Raw genomic sequence first — 21134 nt, forward strand, 5'->3', positions numbered from 1 at the left:
ATAAGAAAAAAGGTCTGAAATCCTTGCTTCAAGTCACATTGCCTACAGCAAGGCCAGAATTTTACCAAAATATTCAAAACAAAGTGAAAGACAAAATAAGACAAGAGTGTTGTGTTTTGCAAAGGAGTAATGTAGTATGCAAYTGCCCAAAGCTGAACTTTGCAGTCATTGTTTCATGACCCAAACATGAGCTAGGAAAAGCAATCACTTTCCCATCAGTTACCACACTTACGAAATGATGGAATTTTCCACCATTTCATAACCTGCAGTGCTGTGATTTCTCCTTCTGATTAGGAACTCCAGCCAACTGATAATGGAAAGAAATCTGCCAGCCCATATGGTGGAAAATTCCAAGCAATTATAGTACAGCTACTCTAATAAGTACCCCAGTGATGTAGATGTGACAAGAGAATGTTTGTTTTATTAAAAAAAAAATCACTTTATACCATTAACAGGACTAAGAATCCTTTAGAACTGGTGACGTTGTGTAGTCAGATTAAGGGTGTGGCAGTGCAGGCAATTCATCATGTTACAGGGCCACTGGTAAACAGCAAGATTAAGAAATAATTAATCTGAAGCACAACTGGGCTAAGGACAGGCTAGCACTACCTCACTAGAACTTAATCATCTGTCTTTTCTGATGTGTGATCTGTTCGACTTGCAGTTTCTGCTTTCCATGACCATGTCTGCTTCGTTGTTTTTTTCCATTATCACATTTTCAGAAAAAACGTGTTCCCCTCAGCACAGACACTGAACCCTGCAATCTAGGGTTCCTGGCTGTTACCTGTCTGGCTAATACACCTTTTTCACATTTAGGATGGTGCCATATGAACAGCAGACAACAACTGATAGCAGTAGTGAAGATACAAAAAAAAAAAAGGCTTTTAGTCTTATTTCTGTGTCTACAACTCTATCACCTCACTGTTTCCTCAACTTGTTCATAATGGACTTTCTCATGCAACACTAAGTGATTGCTTTCAATTAAGGCTCAGTCTGATTTCTTCATGAAAGGTTTCTATTGGTGTCCTTTTGCCCCTTCTCCAYATCAACAGTCCTGAGTACTTCTTGCCACTTCCTTCTTGTACTTCCCACCAAAGTACAGCATTTAGAAATGTCTTGCTCAGAAGTCACCTGCTGAGCTCATTCCTCAGAAATTGCCTTCATGTCTATGGTATAAAATGCGCCTACATTTGCAATGATGCTATACACAGAAATTAGTTCCGCATAAATCAGTCACTCTTCATAGATTTTATTCCTCTTTGATTCTGTAAGGTAATTCAACAGGGCACAAAATAAACTGTCTTTGTCTTGCCACCTCCTCCTGCTGTCTTCCCCTCTAGCAACAAACATGGAATTGTGTCTGTGAAACTCATGCTCTTTCTTTCACTCCCTCTCATTTGGTGGTAKGGCCCAGCATTTTTTTCTTTCTGTGTGACAGTGCTGAATGTAACATGATTTTCCTCCTGTGCATTTGAGTGAGTTGTGCTGAACTGAAATCTTACAYGTGTGGCTTCTGCTCATATTCTCAAAGTTCTGTTGATCTCTCTGGAGCTCTGTTGTGTGCTTTGGGGCTCAATCCATACAAGACTGATGAATGCCCAAGGTGCAGGCATTAGGTAATTGCCTTCTGCTATGAGGAAACTCAGAGCAAGGCACAGCAGCAGTGCACCTGCTGCTTTACACCTGACAAAATCTAAGTGATGAGAGTCTCACAGGCATTAAGTAGTCAAGGATGCCTTTGTTTATCTACATCATCTACAGGCAATGTGGAAGTGAGAGGTGCAGATTTCCCAAACCAAACTGATAGTGTTTAGTTAGGATCCTAGTTGCTTTCAGGTTTCTCTGAGATTGGTAGATCTGAGGCGATGTAAACCAGCCTCTAGCTGTGTTTCTCTCTTCTTTCAACTTATCACCACAATAGCTCATTCTCGGTCTCATTGATCCCACAATTCCATGCCTTGTTTGKGGTGAGGGAGGGTCTACAGCTTGTACACAGCAGATTTTAGAAGTGTACAACAAGACCTAAGATTGATTGAACGAACAAGACTAAAACAAAGGCAACCATTCCCTGAGGAGGAGAAGTAGAGASGGACGGTTTGATCTCTTCTCCCTGGTATGGTTCAAAGCTGTGACAGGAGAGGATCAGACTGCACATTAGGAAGAATATCTTTACTAAGAAAGTGGTCAGACAGGGGAACAGGATTCCTTGAGAGGTAGTGGATGCCCTAAGCCTGTCAGTGCTTAAAAGGCATTTGCAGAATGTCCTTATTAAMATGTTTTAACTTTTGGTCAGCCCTGAAGTCATCAGGCAGCTGGACTAGATGATCATTCTGTTCCATTCTGTGCTATATTATCCATTTGTGCAAGCAGTAAGCCAACTCTCAGCAGTGAGGTAACAACAACAGACCACATATAATATAAATGTACACCCTGTTAATTCTTGTATTTTTAAWCTCAATTTGTTTCTATGAAGACATTTCATACCATTCAGGGCAAATGCTTTGGACTCCAGCATTGTAATAGTATTATGATTCATTCCACTGCATCAATTTGCATGAAAAAGCCCTCAGGGATTATATATGGGAGGAAGGTTTTTAAGACATTTAAGCAAATAGGCAGATATGGGAAAGATTCTAGAAGTGAAGATCTGAACAAATTATCCCTTGGAATCTTAGCACCAGAACTGGTATTTCTCTAAGAAGTCCTGCTGTAACTTTCTGAAAGGACCACACTAAGCTAAAATAGTGGGTCCCTCTCCTCCTCTTCCTTTTACTGGCCTTTTTCATTTCTGCAGTACTAGTCAAGGAAAGCACTTAATGTGCAAACACTTGTTATGAATTACTGTAGAGTTGTTAGTGGGTCACACTGTTCTTCAAGACCTTTTTTCTTCAAAGATAAAGCACAGAAACATGTCTTTTTTCTTTTTAGTTCCCACAGAAAGAGACATACAAATAAAGACAAAGTTTATGTGCTGCAGAACTGCAAGTTTACAAAAGAGAAAAAAAGCCTATTAATCTCCATGAAGCCCAAAATACAATTCTGGATATCAAAATCATATTGTAAAGTGATATTAATACATCTAGTACTTACCAAAATAAGTCCCGAGATTAATGAGGATGTGCCTGTCAGGGCAACATAGAACTTGGGGGTTAATGTGTTCAGAAACATACTCACTGRAAAAGAAAAGAGAGGAAACCATGAGTACAAGAGCAAGACATGTTCTCCACATGTCCCTCCTCCTCCCAACTCCAGATAAGTTATTACCTTAACTTTGATGAAAAAGACAGTTAAAATAACATCCTGTTCCATCTGCCTAACATGTGATAAAGTAGAGCATTAGACTGCCACATGCAGAATTTTGTTTTCACAACGAAGTCAATCACAAGGCATTGGAAAACAGCTGCACACAAGTCTGGGGCYTTCCTATTTCAGTCAATGCTCCACTGTCATAGAATTTAGGATTTCCCACGATATATGGAAGTCATCTTACTCCCTTGCAGTTAGAAATCTGAGAAGTCTATCTCAATGTCCTGCATTCAAAATTRTCTCAACATGCTGTAGATCTTGTTGATTTTTTAATGCTTTTTACTTCTCACTACCTTGGTTCCTCACTTAAGAAGTAGAAGATAATGGCGTTTTCCTAACTCATTCTACTGCTCCAAAGTTGGTGAACCACACAGTATGACAACAGTGAATAAATTATTAGAAAAAGACCTAATTGGCTTTCTGTTAATAAGGGTTGAAAATCATTATAGTTGCCCAGATTATCTGAAGTTTAGGGCAGAAGCAAAGTCAGATGAGCAATCTCATCTGTATAGGCTTCTAGAAATCCAAAGGGCTTTTCTAGTCATATCCCATCTTGAAAGCTGCTGAGAAAATTAACAGGTAGTCATGATCATCCCCCACAGAAAATCCCTATGGCTGGCCTTAAGAGAAAAAAAATAGTCTTGGTTTTTTGATGACTCTGCAGAAGCTACTAGAGAGAACTGGAGTTCTACTAAATTGTAGTTTAAAGAAAACTCAACTTTCCATCACTTCCACCTTCCACAAATGAAAACATTCCCTAACAACCATGTAAAGGTTTAGAATACCTTCTGTGAACAACCCTAGCGGTCTCATCCTTAACCAGTGCCAAAGWATATCTCATACATATATACATTTATATATATACACACACAAATTTGTATATGTCCATGTATCCAGGACTGAGGAGGGAACTAACAATAGTTAACAGGTTTGTAGCAGACTACTAGTCATTAAAAAACATTGATAAAACACCTGGATATGTAAGTGTGAGGCCCTCAGTTCATTCTGTTCCCTTTAGAAATAACACCCAACAGAAATTAAATAATATGAAGYCAAAAAAAGAAGAGGAGACAACAGTAGCAGGATACAAATATTTAAGCATATGACTCACTTTCCATGACCGGTAAAAAAAMCAAATGTTTTCCAGAAATGCATGACTAAAAGAGATTAAAGCCCTGCAATTCAACTGCCTTGTCTGGGTTTTGGCTGCTTATTTTCTGTGTTGTTTCCTTTTCTTGAAGAAGCCATGAAGTGTTAAAATGGAACTTTCCTTTCCTAGTTCACTGGAATGACCTTAAGCACCAAGCTGCTATAGTAAAGACCTAGTCTAGTGGTTTTTAATGTCATTGTACATTTTCTTTCACAAATTAAATGGATGCCAGATTCTCAGCTAGTGTAAATCAGCATCACATCCTCAATACTGCTGTGAGCAACACAGCTACAACTGTCTCAGCCCTTCCCTTCGCTCCCCCTTCCTTCCTTTTGCCCTTCCTCCCTTCCATCCTTTCCTTTCCTTCTATGTCTAATAAAAGCAGACTTTGAAATAGTAGTCCCTGCTTTCTCCAGCCCCAGCACCTGCTAAGTAGGAAGAGGAATGGAGAGACTGAAATAGCTTTGGCTTCTACCAACGACCACAAGTCTTTTAGAAGAAACATTCCTCACTCTGGAATGCAAACATAAGCCAGAGACATACTCAGACTATGTCACTGGGGAAATTTCAGACTGCCAGTGAAATTACTTCCTTTGCTTAGGTCAGGGTATTCCTGAGAGGGAATATGCTGCGTGGGATATAGATGCCCATGTTCCACCCTGTAACACAGYGCTGCTGCAATGCCAACAATAACATTAAAAGCCAGGCAGCAAGAGACTTTACACAGGAGCTTTTTTTTTTCCACTCTCCCACCACAGCTTCACAGCTAATGGAATGCTGGAATTTTTCCTATTAAAATTTCCCATTACCCTGGAGGTAATTTGATTTCCAAAGTTGTGAGCCATCTAAGTCTACTGTGAAGATTCCACTTAAGCATATCCATTGAGTAAAGATATAATCTATTTGCTTTAAATATTATTACTGACTTCCATCAAAATTTGCTTTGGGAAATGCATCCCCACTTGGAAGAGCCCTGTCAACAAATTAGCTCTATGCAGCTCATCGGTGATATTGACTGAATAAGGCTTATAGGAAATGCTGTTAAGTTTTYCTCTGTCACCACTGTTTTACAAGCAACGTATACTGGTTGATAGAGAAACTCTCAGATGTGAATGGAGATTGAATTTTATTTATCTATAATTTCCACCAGTGTTACAGCTTTCCTCTTTCCTTCACAAATACTCATTCTCCTTTATCCTCTTTATTACAGACTGCTGCAGTTCTTCACTTTTACAGCTTAGTTACAGGAACTGGCAAGGTGAACAGATACGATGTTTTGATATTGTATGGGCCAGACTCCCAGATAACCGGAATTAGTCAGTAGATTTGATGCAGGTGCACTCAACGACCAAAGCTGTTTATCTGGACTGTATCTCTCTAATCCTTTGGCCATTCTTTATCCCTCTCATTAAATACAAGAACTTTCTATTTCATTATGAAAACTATCACCTTTAGCCAATTATTAGCTACTCTCCCAGTCCCTTTGTCTCCATAAATATTATTAACRAAAGGAAATGCTTTCTAATAAGATATATATCTCCAAAACAGTAAAACTAAGCATGTGTGGACTATTTCTGTTCTGAAGTCAATGAGAATTCAATCATTATTTCAGYGGAAACTACATCAGGGCCTACTCATAATAATTAATCTCAAAAGTACAAATCAATCCACTTTTGCATTGTGATATGTATCATTCACCAAAATGGAGCACTTCTTTACATTCTGACACTGAAGAAATCACTACCATATCCAACRTCTCCATCACCTGGTGGAATCAGGGTTCCTGGGTGTGTTGTAGTAAACTACAGCCATTAGATAATGCTGTCCATCTGTCCATTAGGCAGATTAGTCCATCTGCCTAAATTTGAATAGCAGTACTTTTCTTCTGTATATTCACTTGATGATGTAGCAGAATTGAGGAGCAGAGAGAGATTTCTGAGAAATGTGAGCTGAAGATAATAGCAGATGACTGCAGAATAAAGAAGCCAAGTAGATTCCTCAGCAAAAGGTAGTACTGCTATGTCCTTTCTTCTGAATTCCAGTGTATGTACGTCTAATTGTTTCACAAAGGAAAGATGGAGCAGCTATTCAGTTYCGAATATCATCTCTTGTCTGGTAGGACTTAAAAAGGGCAAGTTATGAGTATCTAGACAAAGAAACTTGCCTGATGTTCCTACAGTGGAATTTTTTGAAATTCCTGTCAAATCCCAATTATTTGCACAGGCTTTTGACACTGAATTATCTATTTTAGGTGTGTTAGTACTGCTTGTTTTGTATTTTTTAAAGAAAACCAGCATGACCTATAAATTCTGTCTAAACAAGCCAAACATGTCTACTTATGAGAGACTAYTGGCCTTACAAATACCCACTCCCTCTTTCTTCCCTTCTCATTACTGCCTACATTTTAATAATATTTGAGACACCCAGAATAAGGCATATTTACATTTTCAGAGCTGCCTAAGTTTTGTTGGTAAATCATTCCATCCTTCTGTATACTATCTAGGGAAGGACTGTTATTTCATTGTTAACTCTGCATGCTTACAGAGATAAATTTACATCCTATTCAGTTTATGGCAGAGAAGTAAAAAGATCACTCAAGTCATATCTAAGATTCCCAGTTGAGACTAACCAAGTGATTGAAATGTTTTTGAAAGCAGATGACATTTCATTCCTGTTACATATGTTATTAATTTCCAATACTTGTAATTCATTCTGAACTTGCGAATAAACAAAGAGTGGAAAATCCAGGTTTTYTTTCAAGTAACAAAATCTCAAAACACTAAAATGTATCACTCAAAGTGAGAAAGAACACTGTTGTTTTATAAATTTCTTCAAGCAATGTCTTCAGGCATTTGGATTTCAAGCATGTGAGGAAGCACAGCAGAAGGGAAATACTAGGGTTAAACTGCTAAAAGTATCATATTAACTGCTGCATCAGTTAATTACATTAGAAGGTCACTAAGGGAGGGAGCACTGCGAACTACCAACTCTTCCCACATGCAGAACTACTAAAATGACAGCCCCATTACCTATTTCTGAATGTGAGGTGATATAAGTGCATAGTAAGGTGCAAATAAAAATTTATTAGTAATGTAACATATATACACAAATAGATCAAGCAAAGATAGGACTGCATCATTTATGGCACTTCAAAGAGGAAAAATAATATCCTGAATAGAACGTTATCTCAAAAATGCTGGTAAAATTATATATATMTCAATAACCTTGTTAAATAAAACATTATATTACACATAAACAAATAAGAAATAAATAAAAATGTATCYGGGTACAGTAATTAATTTTATAAGATCGAATTGCCAGAAAACATTTAGAAATGTATAGTCACGGAGCCTTTCTATTGCCTTACCCCTCCTTAAGTCTTCACGGCTATAATATCTGAGTCACTACAAAATTTTACTGCACTTTCTGCCTCTGCCCTCCATAATATTTGCTTGGTATGCAGACTGATGCAAACTCTTTCAACACCAGTACCAAGAGCCCCAAATCCCTTAGACAGGCAACAAGCTAAGAAACCTATCGTTGGAGACCTTTGACACAGCAATTCAATTTCCTTTCACTGCAATCATCCATTCAGGCTGCTGCTCAAACATGGTACAGGAGATAGGGCAGTGACTGGCTTATTTCACAGGGGCCTCTGCTTGTGTTAATGAAGCTCCCCAATTCAAAGTTGTTGCAGCAATGAAGAACTCTTCCACCAAAGTGTCAGCAAAGAGGTCAAAATTAAGTTCAACAAATTTTTTTAATTAAATGTATAAATTTTCCCTCTCTGAGCAGGAAATGCTGCAGACTTTAACTGTTTGTACAGAAACTTCTGAACTCTCAACCCCTCCCTCATAAGAATGTTAACTATAATATACTTTTTTGGAAAGCACAATAGGGTCTGGCTGAATTACGCATTATATACTATGATGGTCTCCAGCTAAATATAAATACAAASCCCATCAGATTTAAAGCTAGCAGTGAGTATTGTCTCAGAAAAACAAAACAATTTTTACCAATTACCAGGATTTGCCATGGGAAGCTACCAAGATTTTTTTAACTTCTTCAGACTTGTCAAAGAAATTACCAAAGAAGAAGTAAGCATTCAAAGGTTTCAGAATGCTGCAGATTTGTTGGAGATGCTATGCAGTTTCCTTCTGTATGGCCTTTTGTCTAGATCTGTTTTCAAGACTCAAAGAAACTTCTCACCTGTAAGCACATATGTGGCCATTCCAGGCAGAAACAGATGGTGTCTTATCTGTGCACAAGGAAATCCAGGTGCCCACTCTGTTCTACCACCCAGTCCTGGCCTAAAGGCATGAGGCTGAATGAGAGTCACATTCAGGCACCAGGAGCCTGCACTAATGGCTCTCACTTAMTGAGTGATGGTGATGTACCATGTCCCCGTTTGAAAGACAGGTATTTGCTAATGAAGGCAGGGACCCCCCTTGGAGTGGTGGCTATGACCCCCCTTCCCTCCGAATTATTATAGCTTTGAAAAAAAAAAAATCACGGTCTTTCAGACAGGAATATGGGTAAAAAGGAATAACAGTTTTTACTAATATATATATATATATATATATATATATATAACAAGGTGAAACAAGTAGCAATAACAATGCAACAACAGCGCAGTCCAAACCTAGTGACAGCCTTATGGACTCGACAGCCTCCCTCTTGTCGAGGTTACAGTTTAGTTGGCAGCGGCGCCGCTGGCCCCGGCTGAGCGGGGAGGGCGTGAGGACTCCTCAGAGATGCAGGGAACGTGGTGGTGCGGGTCCAATATCTCCCGCGGCTGGGATGATCGATACAAGATGGCAGAGGTGGATGGAGAAAAGTTTCTCTGCAAAACTCACAGCGGAAAATGCCAGTGCTCTTCTGGACAGGAAGAAATCCAGGACCTCCAAAAAAGAGACGAGCAGGAATCCCCCGGCCGCGAGAYGGGAATGGAGCAGAGTTCACCCCCCCTGAAGCTGGAATTCCTCCGGCCAGCCAACAACAGAGTCAAAACCCYTCCTCTCTCCCAAACCGCGAAAAAAACCCCACTCCCCAATCCCCACCCCACCACACAAAAGCTGTCTCCCCATTTAGGGTGTGGCCATAGGTGTCATTGTCCCTTCAATCACCCAGCCATTAACAAAACAGCTCGGCCATCAAGGTATCCCAGCAACAAATGGGATGAAAAAATTCCAAAAGAGAAGGAACAAAAGGAGAAGAATTTCAACCCACGACATACCAGAAGCCTCCTATTACTTCAATAACAGATTAACTATAAAGTTGGGCATAATCACAGTATTGCCCATAAGGATATTTCAAATCAGTGAAATAAAACTTTCTGGACTGAAGAACACCACACTCTCTCTTCCATGTTTCCACATCTTAAATGCAGGTTTTCCCTTTCAACAGAATAACATAATAAACCAGGAGAATGAGTAGGGAGAGTCTTCTGTAGAAAAAACGGGTATGATGGAGGTGGCCTCGGCCACAAGGCACAGCCCAATGAGAAAAAGAGCAGTAGTAAATACAGGACCAGTTATGTGTCAAACACTTTCAAGTTCATTTGCTTATAACTGAAAAATAAAGAGTTCTGAAGATGGCAATTGTGACATTCTCTCCACTTTGCAACCCAGTGACCCACTGAGCAAACAATATCCAGCATAGAAAACAGAAGCAAATCTTTCTAAATTCAGTCCATCTTTTTCCCAAAACACACTCCCTGAGGATTACAAACAAATTCAATTTAATCCTTCTTCTTATTATGCTATCATATTAAATATCTGAAGGCCAAAGTGACACAATGATCTGTGATGGCTTGCTTTTCAACATCAAGTTTATATTCACATTACTATGCTCAAAAGTTATTATATCAATCCAAACTCGTGTCTCACAGTAGCAGGAATTAGTCTGGGCTGGCTCTGGAGTTTTTGGGACTTAGCCAAATATACTGCGTCCTTCAGAGTGCATTAACCCTATAGTAAGTTTACTCATCCCCACTGTGAATAGTATACAGGGAAATGTAAATGGTAAAAGATAAGAGCCATCACAGAGCTGTTAAAAAGAGATAAGTTAAAAGAAAAATTTTAAATGGAATGGCAATAAAAATATTAATGCATAGAAAGAAGATGAYAGAGACAAGAATGGCAAAAGTGAAAAAAGAATATGAAATTACACAGGCAAGAGGAATATAAACAAAGGTTATTTTTACTTCAGCAAAAGATGCTTTGCATGTCAGAAGTACCTTTTCATTGGGAGAAATAAGACTGCCAACACTAACAGCTTTGGTCACTTATGGAGAGATGCTATTCAAGTTATTTCTTGCTACCAAATACACCCCAAAGCCCTCTCTCACAAATTGTTAAACCCCTAACAAAAGATGCTACTAAAGATTCCAATTCCCAGTTATATTTTTCCAGAATGTCCTGCTAAGGTCAACAGCTACACAACAGCCTCAGGAACAGACAGGCTGGACATACAGGCAGAGGATGCACTATAACTATACCCACCCCAAGGAAAACCTTCTTGGGACTTTAAATAGTAAAGCAAACTTAGTGTAACTAGACTCAAGCACAGTACTTTGCTATTCCATTTGTCTGAGATCATGAACTCCCAACCCTGTGGATTTGGGGAGAGTAAGTATGGAGAAAAGAAGATCAACTTTCCCCAATGCAAGCCACTGTTATAATGCAAATTTTCTGTCTGTCACATAGTTGCCCCTGCCAAGGGACAGGGACATTTGTTCTTGCTCTCACAATTCAGTGGTGACATGAGTTAATKACACAGCTCCTGTTAATTGCAGAGCATGCTGCATGAGCACCAAGATTTGCTAATAGTTGGCAGCAAAAGCCCTTCTAAAAAACCCCAGCTGCCCCTCCCCCTAAAAACCCACAATCCACCAAAACCCCCCTAGCATTTCCATTTAAAGAAAACAAGGGAAAAAGCACTTCCTGGGCCCTTGCAGCCGTTAGCTATCAGGGACTGAACTACTATGCATTTCTTACAACCATCACACTGTCCTAATGCTAAAAGCAGACTTGTGGTATTAATAATGTACAAGCAGAAAGGAAGGACCGGGTCAAGTAAGAATAAGGTGTCAAGGATGAGCAAAGATTTATCGAGTAGAGACATTAATACTTGTATTCTTAGAGATGTGGATGTTATCATATCATATTATTGCCTGGCTGTCAGTCAAACTATCTTGCAACACTTTCAACTTCAATTCTTCTAAAATCATGTTGCTTGCAAATTGATTTGAAACATTGTCATTACACATATTTCCCCTGCAGATTTTAGAGTTTCAAGAATAGTAAATCCTTTCTTAATTTTTACTTCAGCATTACACTGCATGAGGAAGTGCTCTTTCAGATTTGTGATGGATGTCCTTGTAGGCAGAACCTTGTAGCCCAGGTACTGGAGAGAGCACCTTCAGTTAGGTTGTGGTTTCCTTTTCTAATCCCACACRTACCAGCATGTGTAACACCAAATACCCCAACACAAAAGCAAAGGAAATCCTGATGTGATGCAACAGCCAAATGAGGATAGATTCCCCAGTGGTGTCTCAGGTGATATTGCAGAGTATCACCATGCACAGACATCTTCTACCTTCTCTTAGATCCACACTTTTAAGAGAAAGAAGGAATAGAGCAAGAGTACAGCTGTTGCGCAGTTTATCAGGTAGATGTTTTTAAGTCTTTTAGGTCTTCAATTTAAGGTGCACAGCAATTTGGCTCTACTAAAAATCAAAAGTAATGTACTTCATTGCAAAAATGTATCTAGATACTGCAACAAAATATCTTCTTTTCTACTCTACACCCTGTTCAAAGAAATCCACATTTTAAAATGACTCTTAACATCAACTAACCGTTCATGTAACTGAACTGACAGATCTTTATCTGGTTTGGACTGGCACTCTTTCTGAAGTTAAACGTACCTGTTACCTTACCTGCTGATTATTCTGAGGCATTATACAGATTTATGTGGTTTAGCCTTTCAAAGCTGTATTAAAACAAAAGCCAGTTACTAAACCTAATTATCTAGAGTCATTTAAGAAAATTAAAGGCTTTTGTTCCAAGTACCAGATCAGTAGAGCYCTCTCAATGGAAGGGTATGTTTTGCCCTCTTTTTTCATACAACACTCAGGGAGGTAACTGCACCATTAAATCTTTTTGATGTTGGTTCATTAGCTGTGCAAAGAATACCCTAAACTAAAAGTTTGCCACAGTGATTAATTCCAATGCCACAGATAACAAAGACTAATCTGCTCTAGAGAGACAAATCATGCGAAGAGTTTTCATCAGCATTCCACAAAAGAGAAAACATCCCATGGGTTCCCATTATCCAGGAACCTCTCTCAGAGGAGCTACTCCCATGCTAAGACAAAAGAGACACGTGAACAAAACACCCTCARCTACCCTGCAGCCTCCTTTTGTGTCTCCTTTTGTTCCAGGAAGGATTTGCTATGGGCTCTAAACCAACAGATAGGAGTGGTGCTCCACTTTCCATCCTTGCTTGTGTTTTGCATTCCTAGGCATACAAAGATGAGGAGAATCATGATTTGTGCATCAAATGATATTATCTCAGCAATGAAAAAAAAAACAGAAAATCGAGCTGAAATGTGCACATTGACTAAAACTTTTTGGGGTTTTTTTGTTTTTTTTTTTTTTTAATCTGGAGAAATATTCTATTCCAGACATTTCTGTCCTGACCTTGGCAGCCTGACTCTATATAGTAAATCTATTTTGAGAATCCTTAAGATGCTGATCTCACTGCATACAAGAAATTGTAAGGTGCTTCTTGGCATAAAAAGAAAACACTTCCATAATTAGAGCCAGCAACGTCATGAAAATTCCCTGGAGATCTACAAAAGCTGATATAATTATCCTGTCATTGAAAACTCATCTACTTACAAAATCAATAAGGTGTTTGTACCATTTTTCTCCCACAAGAAATGTCAACCTATGATAAATTTCTACATGAGGCAGGGATTTTTATTTTTTCCCAGTTAATTGACAGACTGGGTAATGTGGCACAAAAAGGGGAAAATTATTTTTACAAGCATGATTCATTATTGCTATGTATCTAATAATCAACTTTTCCCTTCAAAATATTCTTAATGCTGAGTGACTCATACAGTAATTGTACCAAAAGAAAAATAAGAAGGCAAGTAGAAAACTTTTACCTCTTTGCCTCCATTTTGGGGTATTTCAAAGAAAGCACAGCAGCAGGTTTGACAAGGGCTGTATAATTTCCATTGTCTACCGGTCTCTTGGGATACATAACACTTATTAAAATGGAAAAGGCTCTGCAGTAACTCTGCAGACAGAACCACAATCTGCATTCAGGACCTGACTGATGAGGAGACAAACTTCAGGGGGGGACTTTTGCATAATAAAGATTTTCAGTAGAATGAGCTMCAGAGAATGAATTTCCAACCAAATGCACAGCAAATAATGCAGCGGAGTCTGAGAGAGCACCCCTCTCACACAGCCTTACAGATATGTAGCATGAATTTAGACTTTTAAAACATGATCATCATGTTGCTGGGGTGGTCCTCCTGTCCCCCACAGGCAGTGAGTCTCTCTCCAGGGCCATTTCCTCTAAAAGTCCTATGTTTCTGCTAGACAAAATCAGACTGTCCATAGTTTTACAGTTTGCTTTGTTTCATGAGAAGACAAATTAAATGCCACTTAGTCTACTTCACTAGCATTAACAATAATGATGTTATTTGATTTAGCCTTTGATGAAATCCCATGAGAAAAGGCAGTGCAAGACACCCACTATTTTTCTTACTGAATATTTAATGGTTTTAATTCCAAACATGAGCTGTGGCTGACTTGGCTGAAAATAACTGAAAGAGCATTCTGTCCAGAARTGTCTTCCTTAATTTTCCTTTCTTCTCTTTAAAATTGATGAATCTTTCCAGAGGTGATTCTCCTCATGCAGGTAGGAGGGACCACGGAGGAGTGGGACAGGACTTGCAGGTAGGGCTTGATGAACTGTCACTCTACCTGAGTTACCTGCCAGCTACACTCATGTTTCTTTTCCTCCAAAACCAACTAGTACAGAGGGATGAGTGAAAAATGAAGCACTAAGTTTCACATGGAAGATGTGAAACTCACATGAGTAGTAACACCTACACAGGACGTACTGTGTATATAACCTGTGCTCTCATTCCTGTTCTTGCCCCACTTACCATACAGATGACTGTACCATCTCTAACTTGAAAATTCAAAGCTGTAAGAAGATCCCATGTTTAGATCCAGCTGGTCAGCAACTCTGCCCTTCCCTTCCACTGCACTATGCAGGTCTGGGTCTCAAAACAGGCAGGTGATGGCTGAAGATCCTCTTTGCAAGTTTCTTCCTTGACACTGACCGGAGCAAGTTCGTCGAAAATCAAGCCCAAGTTGGCTCACACTGAATGTCTACMATTAGAAAGTGGTTTTCAAAGTCTGGTCAGTCATGCAGTGTCACTGAGGTGASATAAACCTCAGGAGCTCAGCCTTCCATTCTCTAGGACTGGTAAGACCTGAACAAATGTGGAGGTTGTTGCTTCTACTGATTTCCAAACATGACTGAGTGCTACTTCATCATTACACCTGATGATCAGAGAAGGCCAWGCTGCAAAAACAGCCCATCAAAACACTGTGGTTTTCTTGCATCTGCTTGTTCCTCTTCTGTTCACCTTAGTGTATCTAGGACTAGTGACCATGGCTACTCTAATCCTCAGATGCTGATGGTTAATTATGATAATCGTTGCACTGGAATTTTTTTCTGCTGTCCTTTAACTTGACCTATTCAGATCACCCTGAAAAAATTGTCTMTAAACCTAAAACTTGCCATGTTTTCTCTTAATGAAGTAGCAAATGTTTCAAGATTTTCTTTTAGAAATAATCAAAGAGATCCAACAGCTGGGGGACCTCACATCCACTCCCAGCTGTCCCTACACCTGTGGTCAGGAACTAGCTTTCGATCTGACCTTTGAGGGAGACTGGGAGTAAAGTTATGTCCAAGTGTGTGGCACGTGGAGCCAGTTCCCTCTGAGCACACATCTGAATGAACAACTGCTTCAACAGAAAAATCCAGAACAAAACTTTGAGAGTCGCACAATACCAAAATCAATACAGCCATACATTCAAAGTGRGCTCTGGTACAGAAACCTCAAAGAGGGAATGCAAAATTATTGTAGGAGGCCACTTAACTTAATGCTTTTCAAAATGCCACTTGGCTCAGAAACAGAGAGATTCAGAACCTGCTAAGTATGTTTAAACACTTGGAACTGTAGCATCTAAATGACCAACAAAACCCCTATTGCTCATTATTCAGAGCAYGAAATACCACCGGGAGAAGGGCAGCTGACTTTCTGGCTAGAAGTGCCCATTAGAGAGATTTGCTTAGGGATATACAATACTGGAGCAACATGGAACTTGCAATAGATCTTGGCTTCTGCTCCCAGCTCCATGGCTGGCTTGCCTGCAGTCTTTCAATGCGGTGCTTTGGGGCTTGGGATCCTGACTGTGCTTTGGGAAGAGACCTAAGTAACCTTTTGTGTGCAAAAGCAGCAGAGATCTCTGCATTAATTTCTGGCCCCTCGACTGGACTCTTCATTTACATATAGCATCTTCCTAAACCACAGCAAAGTGAATTGCTCTGGCCTTCTCCATGGACTGTTTCTGGCAGTGTCACTTCCAAAATAGCTGACTGYATCCAAAGGAATCCAATTACATCTAGTGCTTTCCAGCAGACCTGATCAAGGTTCAGTCTGTCCCATGGTGTACACCATGGTGGTCTGTGAAACAGACTTGCTTGCTTCTCACCATATATAAAGGGATTGGGAGATAAAATAGAGAATGAGAGGGTATGAACAAAACACTAATACAGCTTTGCAGACTTAAAAGGTCATTTTTAAAAGAAAAAGTAAAGAATTCGTACGACCTACTGTGTTGGGTTTGGGTCTCCCTGTATTTGGCTACAATCTTCCTCTTTGTTACTTTATAGAAACAGTTCCCCAAATGAGTTTTCTCTGAGCTCCATCGACACTGGCACTATTAAAGAATGGGTCCCTTGAAGGGCTCTTTTTCATATTATGCAATTAATCCTTCACTTGGTGAAGAGCTGCCACTGAGCAAGAAGATCCCAAACTCTGAAAATAGGAAACACCACCATTTAGGGGAATTAAGGAAAACCATCTGGGCTTGTTAAGACTTTGCTGCCTGAAGGAAACAGCATGCCACAGCTTGCCAGCAAAGCCAMGCTCAGAGTTGACATTGGTAGCAGAAGCCAAAGGCAGAAAATACCATAGCTCTGGCAAGCTTGAAATGGTATCAAGAGATGTTACCATCTTGTAGCTGTACTAAAAAATGTACTTGTCTGAAACGCAGTGGGGCAAGATTTGTTTACTGCTGCATGAATACTTCAATGAAGAAATTAACCCTTTCCCAAAAACRTTCACCATTTTCTCAGGGAAGCATAACAATAAAAAAAAAAATACTTCACTGTTTTTCAAAATACACATTTTTTTCCATTAACAAGTGCTAGGAGGACACTTAATTTTTAGATTAAATAAATAAATCCAGTCTTTTTTAACCTTATGAGTTATGAACATGTCTTTGTGGGAAAAATGCACCTCTTGAAATGGAAATGTTAAAAGAGGCTTTTAGAGTACTCCAAAATGGTGGTTGCCTTTTCCTGAGAAGTAAGAACTCCCAAGGAAACTATGCCATGTTTGCTGCTCATGAAGCACACTCAGTTTTTGGTTTTTTTATAATTAAATAGCACAGATCCATCATTTTATCCCTAAAGCTGTTTTTTTTTAATTTTCCTGTAGAAGTTTTCACAATTTAATTTATGTTTTCCCAAGTTAAATTAATACCACCAAATAGGTAAATCCTTCAGAGATGAGTCTCAAATCAGAGCTGGGCAGACAACTTGCAGTTGTCTTTGCTGCAATTTTAAATATGTTGCTCTTAGTGGTTTTTAAAAAGAAGTAAACATTTTCAATCCTACGCCTGATTGTTCCTATGAGATAAAGTAAAAAAAAAAAAAAGGCAAGAGGACATTGTTTAGAAAACCAAAGCTCTTTGCCCCATCTGCCCCATCTGTGCAAAAATGCTGACTGCATGGATATGTATCAGAACTGAAGTGCTACAAAAGGCCATTGACATATATCCCATACTGAAGTTTTGGGAAATTCTAGCAACTTATGCAAGCTGAGCATCACTGAAGCAAAATTTCAAGGAAACATGTAGCACAGATATTCAAATAAATAATTAAAGCAAGTCCTCCTGAGTTAAAGCTGCTGCCTGGGTGTTTGAAAACAAGCTCCTGAGGAGTGGTTACAAGAGACCTCTTCACTGAAGTGGACAAGGTTTTTCTCAGGGGCTGCAGAACCTCCCTGCATGCAGAGCACATGRTACCAAGCAGCACAGCTTGCCTTGAGCTCAACTGCAAAGGGAAAACAGAATTTTTATCCTGCAGTTTCACACTTCCTTCATATGGAGCCAAGCAATTTCTACCAAATCCTCATTGATAACACTGAATAAGGAGAAAACAAGAAAGCAAAATTGACAAACAAAATGAAACATGTCTGGATTCTCTATTGACAGCCATGAAATGTATCATTTTCTTTCTGAGCAGACCACTGCTTTTTCTGCTTTGCTCTGAGCAGACAAAAATTTTTCCACTACAGTTATACTCCCTTTCTTTAGAATTGTTTGTCCCCACGAGCTCTGCACAGAGCTGACAGGGAAAGCAGAGCCTCTGCTAGCAAATGGGCCCATTAACATCTTTTGCTTGAGGCCAGCGTGAGTGGAACCAAAGTGCTGTCCATACATCAGATTACTTGAAGTGGTCACATGGGTTGAAAGGACAGAATTATTTGCTCCTCTATTTCTTCAGGGCACACCTGCAGTTTGCAATTTCCTCAGCACATGAGCGCTCAGTTCTTTGTTGGAGGCAATGCAGCCTCTGTACAACTGAACTCTGCTTTGAAAGAGAGCCCCTACAAGCTGAAATCAGTAATTGAAGGAGTTGCCACATGTTACCTGCCAAGTCCTGGTGAGGGACAATGCAGGCCCTTCCTGGACATGATCCTCCAGCAGGAGTGATGCTGTCTGGGCRGCAGAGCTGGCAGGAGGAGAGGTGTATGGGGATCCAGTCTGTGTCATAGTAATGGGCTACTAAACCCCTGGCTCTGGCCCCTAAACCCAATGGATGCTCAAGTCAGAGTACACCTTCTGTTTGCCCTCACTTCTTTCAACAGAAAATCCACAAGCCTTATTTTTACCTACTCTTCCTGGATTTTTCAAATGTGTTGAACTCCTCCAGGCACTGCCRTTTCCTACACCACACCAACAGACTCAGCTACTCAGCTGCACCACCAGGGAATCAGAGTGCCACAGCACTCCTCCTTTCCTTGAGAAACAACTGAGAAATGAGGTTAAAACCAGTTCAGTGCCAAAGGGCTTGGGGTCTAACTCTGCCYCTTTATCACAAACCTTTTATCTTGCCCAGGCACAGCACCGTTTGTGGGAGGGCTGTCTGGGCTGGAGATGCAGCTGCAGGTCACAGCATCCACCTCTCAGGGCAAACACAACTGCACAGTGAGAGTTTGTGTCGTCAATCACACGTGCTGCACCTTATGTAACTTCATTTCTGACTCACCATTCAAAGAGTGACACAGGAGGCTTTATAATAACCCACCTAATGCCAAAAAAGTGCTTGTTAAAATATACCTTAGAAAAGCTAAAATTCACTTCTTGTGTTTTTTTCTTCCTTCTTCATCTTTCTTTCCTCTTCCTCCACTTTCATGTGATGCTGAGCCAGATTTTCCAGGCAGCTTCCCAAATAATCTATGCTTAAGATGGACTCCAAGAAGCAGATTTCTAGCCCAAGGTTTTAGCTTTCCATCTTTAATTAAGAGTACCAGCAGCTCAACAGCTAAACCTTTGTGCATTATTTAAACTGAGGGGTTTCATGAGATTGTGGTTGTGGTTGTAAATTTGATTTAATTTAAGAACTGCTCCAAAGCTTTTTGTTCCAGTAGCACAAGCTTCAGGACCGGTCTGTAGCCAGTARTACATACAAGTCACTGAATGCAGTCAGTCAATGTATTTTAGGTGGCCTTAAGCGCTATTTTGACATCTTTTTTTCTGAACCACAAAAATTGGGATCTTTTACTATCTTGTTTCAAAGTAAAAGGACATTGTCAGCCTAAAATAAGGCCTTAAYAGGAACATTTTTCTTCCCAGTGAACAGAAGAAGATTGCATTGAGAATTCCTCATATTAAATGGAAACRATAATCTATCCTACTGATGGGATTTTTTTTTTCCCAATCTGTTGTCTGTAACCTCTTCTGGAGCAAAGTTTTCAGTAATGTACTTGCCTTTCATACAACAACAAATGAAAAAAATCTTCCAACAAACTAGGCTTTTATGATCTATTTTGATACAGATATTGTTTTAAACTTAAAAGTTCCCACATGGTGAAAGCCTGTAACAAATGACAATAGTCGAAATTTTGATGAGAATTTTATAAAAAGTTAATAAACATAATCTTTTGTCTCAGAGCACCTAACAAACACAAATTAAAACTCCTCGTAATCCTGCATAAATAGCCTAGTATTATGTCAATTTTCATACTGACACAATCAGAATTAAAGGGACAGTGCTGCACCCCAAAACTCCAGTTCTCCTTTTCTTTATGCTCATCCTGATCTACTTTTAGATCTCTCGTCTGGTCTGAAGCCACTTTCCAAAGCAGGATTAAGTGCAGCTGCTAGACTGTAGCACGATAATGGCGCTTTCTAATACAGAACTAACAGAAGCATAACTTCTGGATATCTAATAAAGATGGCTTTATTAATGAAGTCACAAATGCAGAATTATAATTTGCTTGACTGACTACTCTTTGTATTTCTGCCTTTTCTGCATATCTCTCAGTGCAGATGCTGGGAACAAGCCATTCACTCTGATGCCTRTAGATTTTTAGCTTTTTACATATATTGTAGATTTTTAATATATATAGCTGTAGAGTTTCTAGCATTTTCTTATACTTCAAAATAGTAGACTACCCCACCTCACACATTACGCCACCATTTTGAAATTGTTTAGTCTTATTTTCAATTTAAAAAATTCTAACAAGAACACCCTGTTTTGCACCAACACCCTGAAGACATAATATAGGGCTAAGAACCTTTGGAGAGACTCCAAGGGTGGGTTACCAGGGCAACCAGTCTCCTATTGGATGGACTTGAAAGATACACTAATTAATGATAAAACTGTGGAAATCTGATGCTGCATGTGCACATAGCTATAGATTACGMACCTGAAAGCTTTCATTAGAAAACTGCTCATTATGTTACCACTTTCAATATTGTTTGGAAAGTCTTCTTCTGATTCTAGGCAACAACTCTATGACTTTTCCAAAGAACCTTACTGATATATGAAAGCTCACATTTTAAAGGAAGTTCTCCTATGTCGCCATGGGAAGATCATTCTGCTGCTCCCTTCTGGGCACTCTTCATTTCTACTAGAATTGTTATGTATTTTTTATACAGATTTTTATTATACAATTAATGTGTCAATGCAAACATGGCATGGCTCAGTGGAGGGAATGACAAAATGGGACAGTTCTAGTTCCCTTCTTTGGGTGTAGTTTGGGGTTAGTTTTGTTCTTTATTTATAG

At 39.4% G+C, this 21134-nt stretch overlaps 1 protein-coding gene across 3 annotated transcripts in view; it reads right to left on the bottom strand.

Annotated features, from left to right (window-relative positions):
* Positions 1-21134, bottom strand: part of ST7 (suppression of tumorigenicity 7) — a 129850-nt gene that overhangs the window by 53903 nt on the left and 54813 nt on the right. For all 3 annotated transcript variants that reach the window (XM_057390480.1, XM_057390479.1, XM_057390481.1), the window contains exon 2: positions 3091-3173. In XM_057390480.1, coding sequence (XP_057246463.1) covers positions 3091-3173 — 83 coding nt within the window. The remainder of the gene's footprint in view (positions 1-3090; positions 3174-21134) is intronic.

The sequence above is a fragment of the Malurus melanocephalus genome, unplaced genomic scaffold, assembly GCF_030028575.1.
Source record: "Malurus melanocephalus ecotype Western Australia unplaced genomic scaffold, MMel_1.1 scaffold_27, whole genome shotgun sequence".
Lineage (NCBI taxonomy): Eukaryota > Metazoa > Chordata > Aves > Passeriformes > Maluridae > Malurus > Malurus melanocephalus.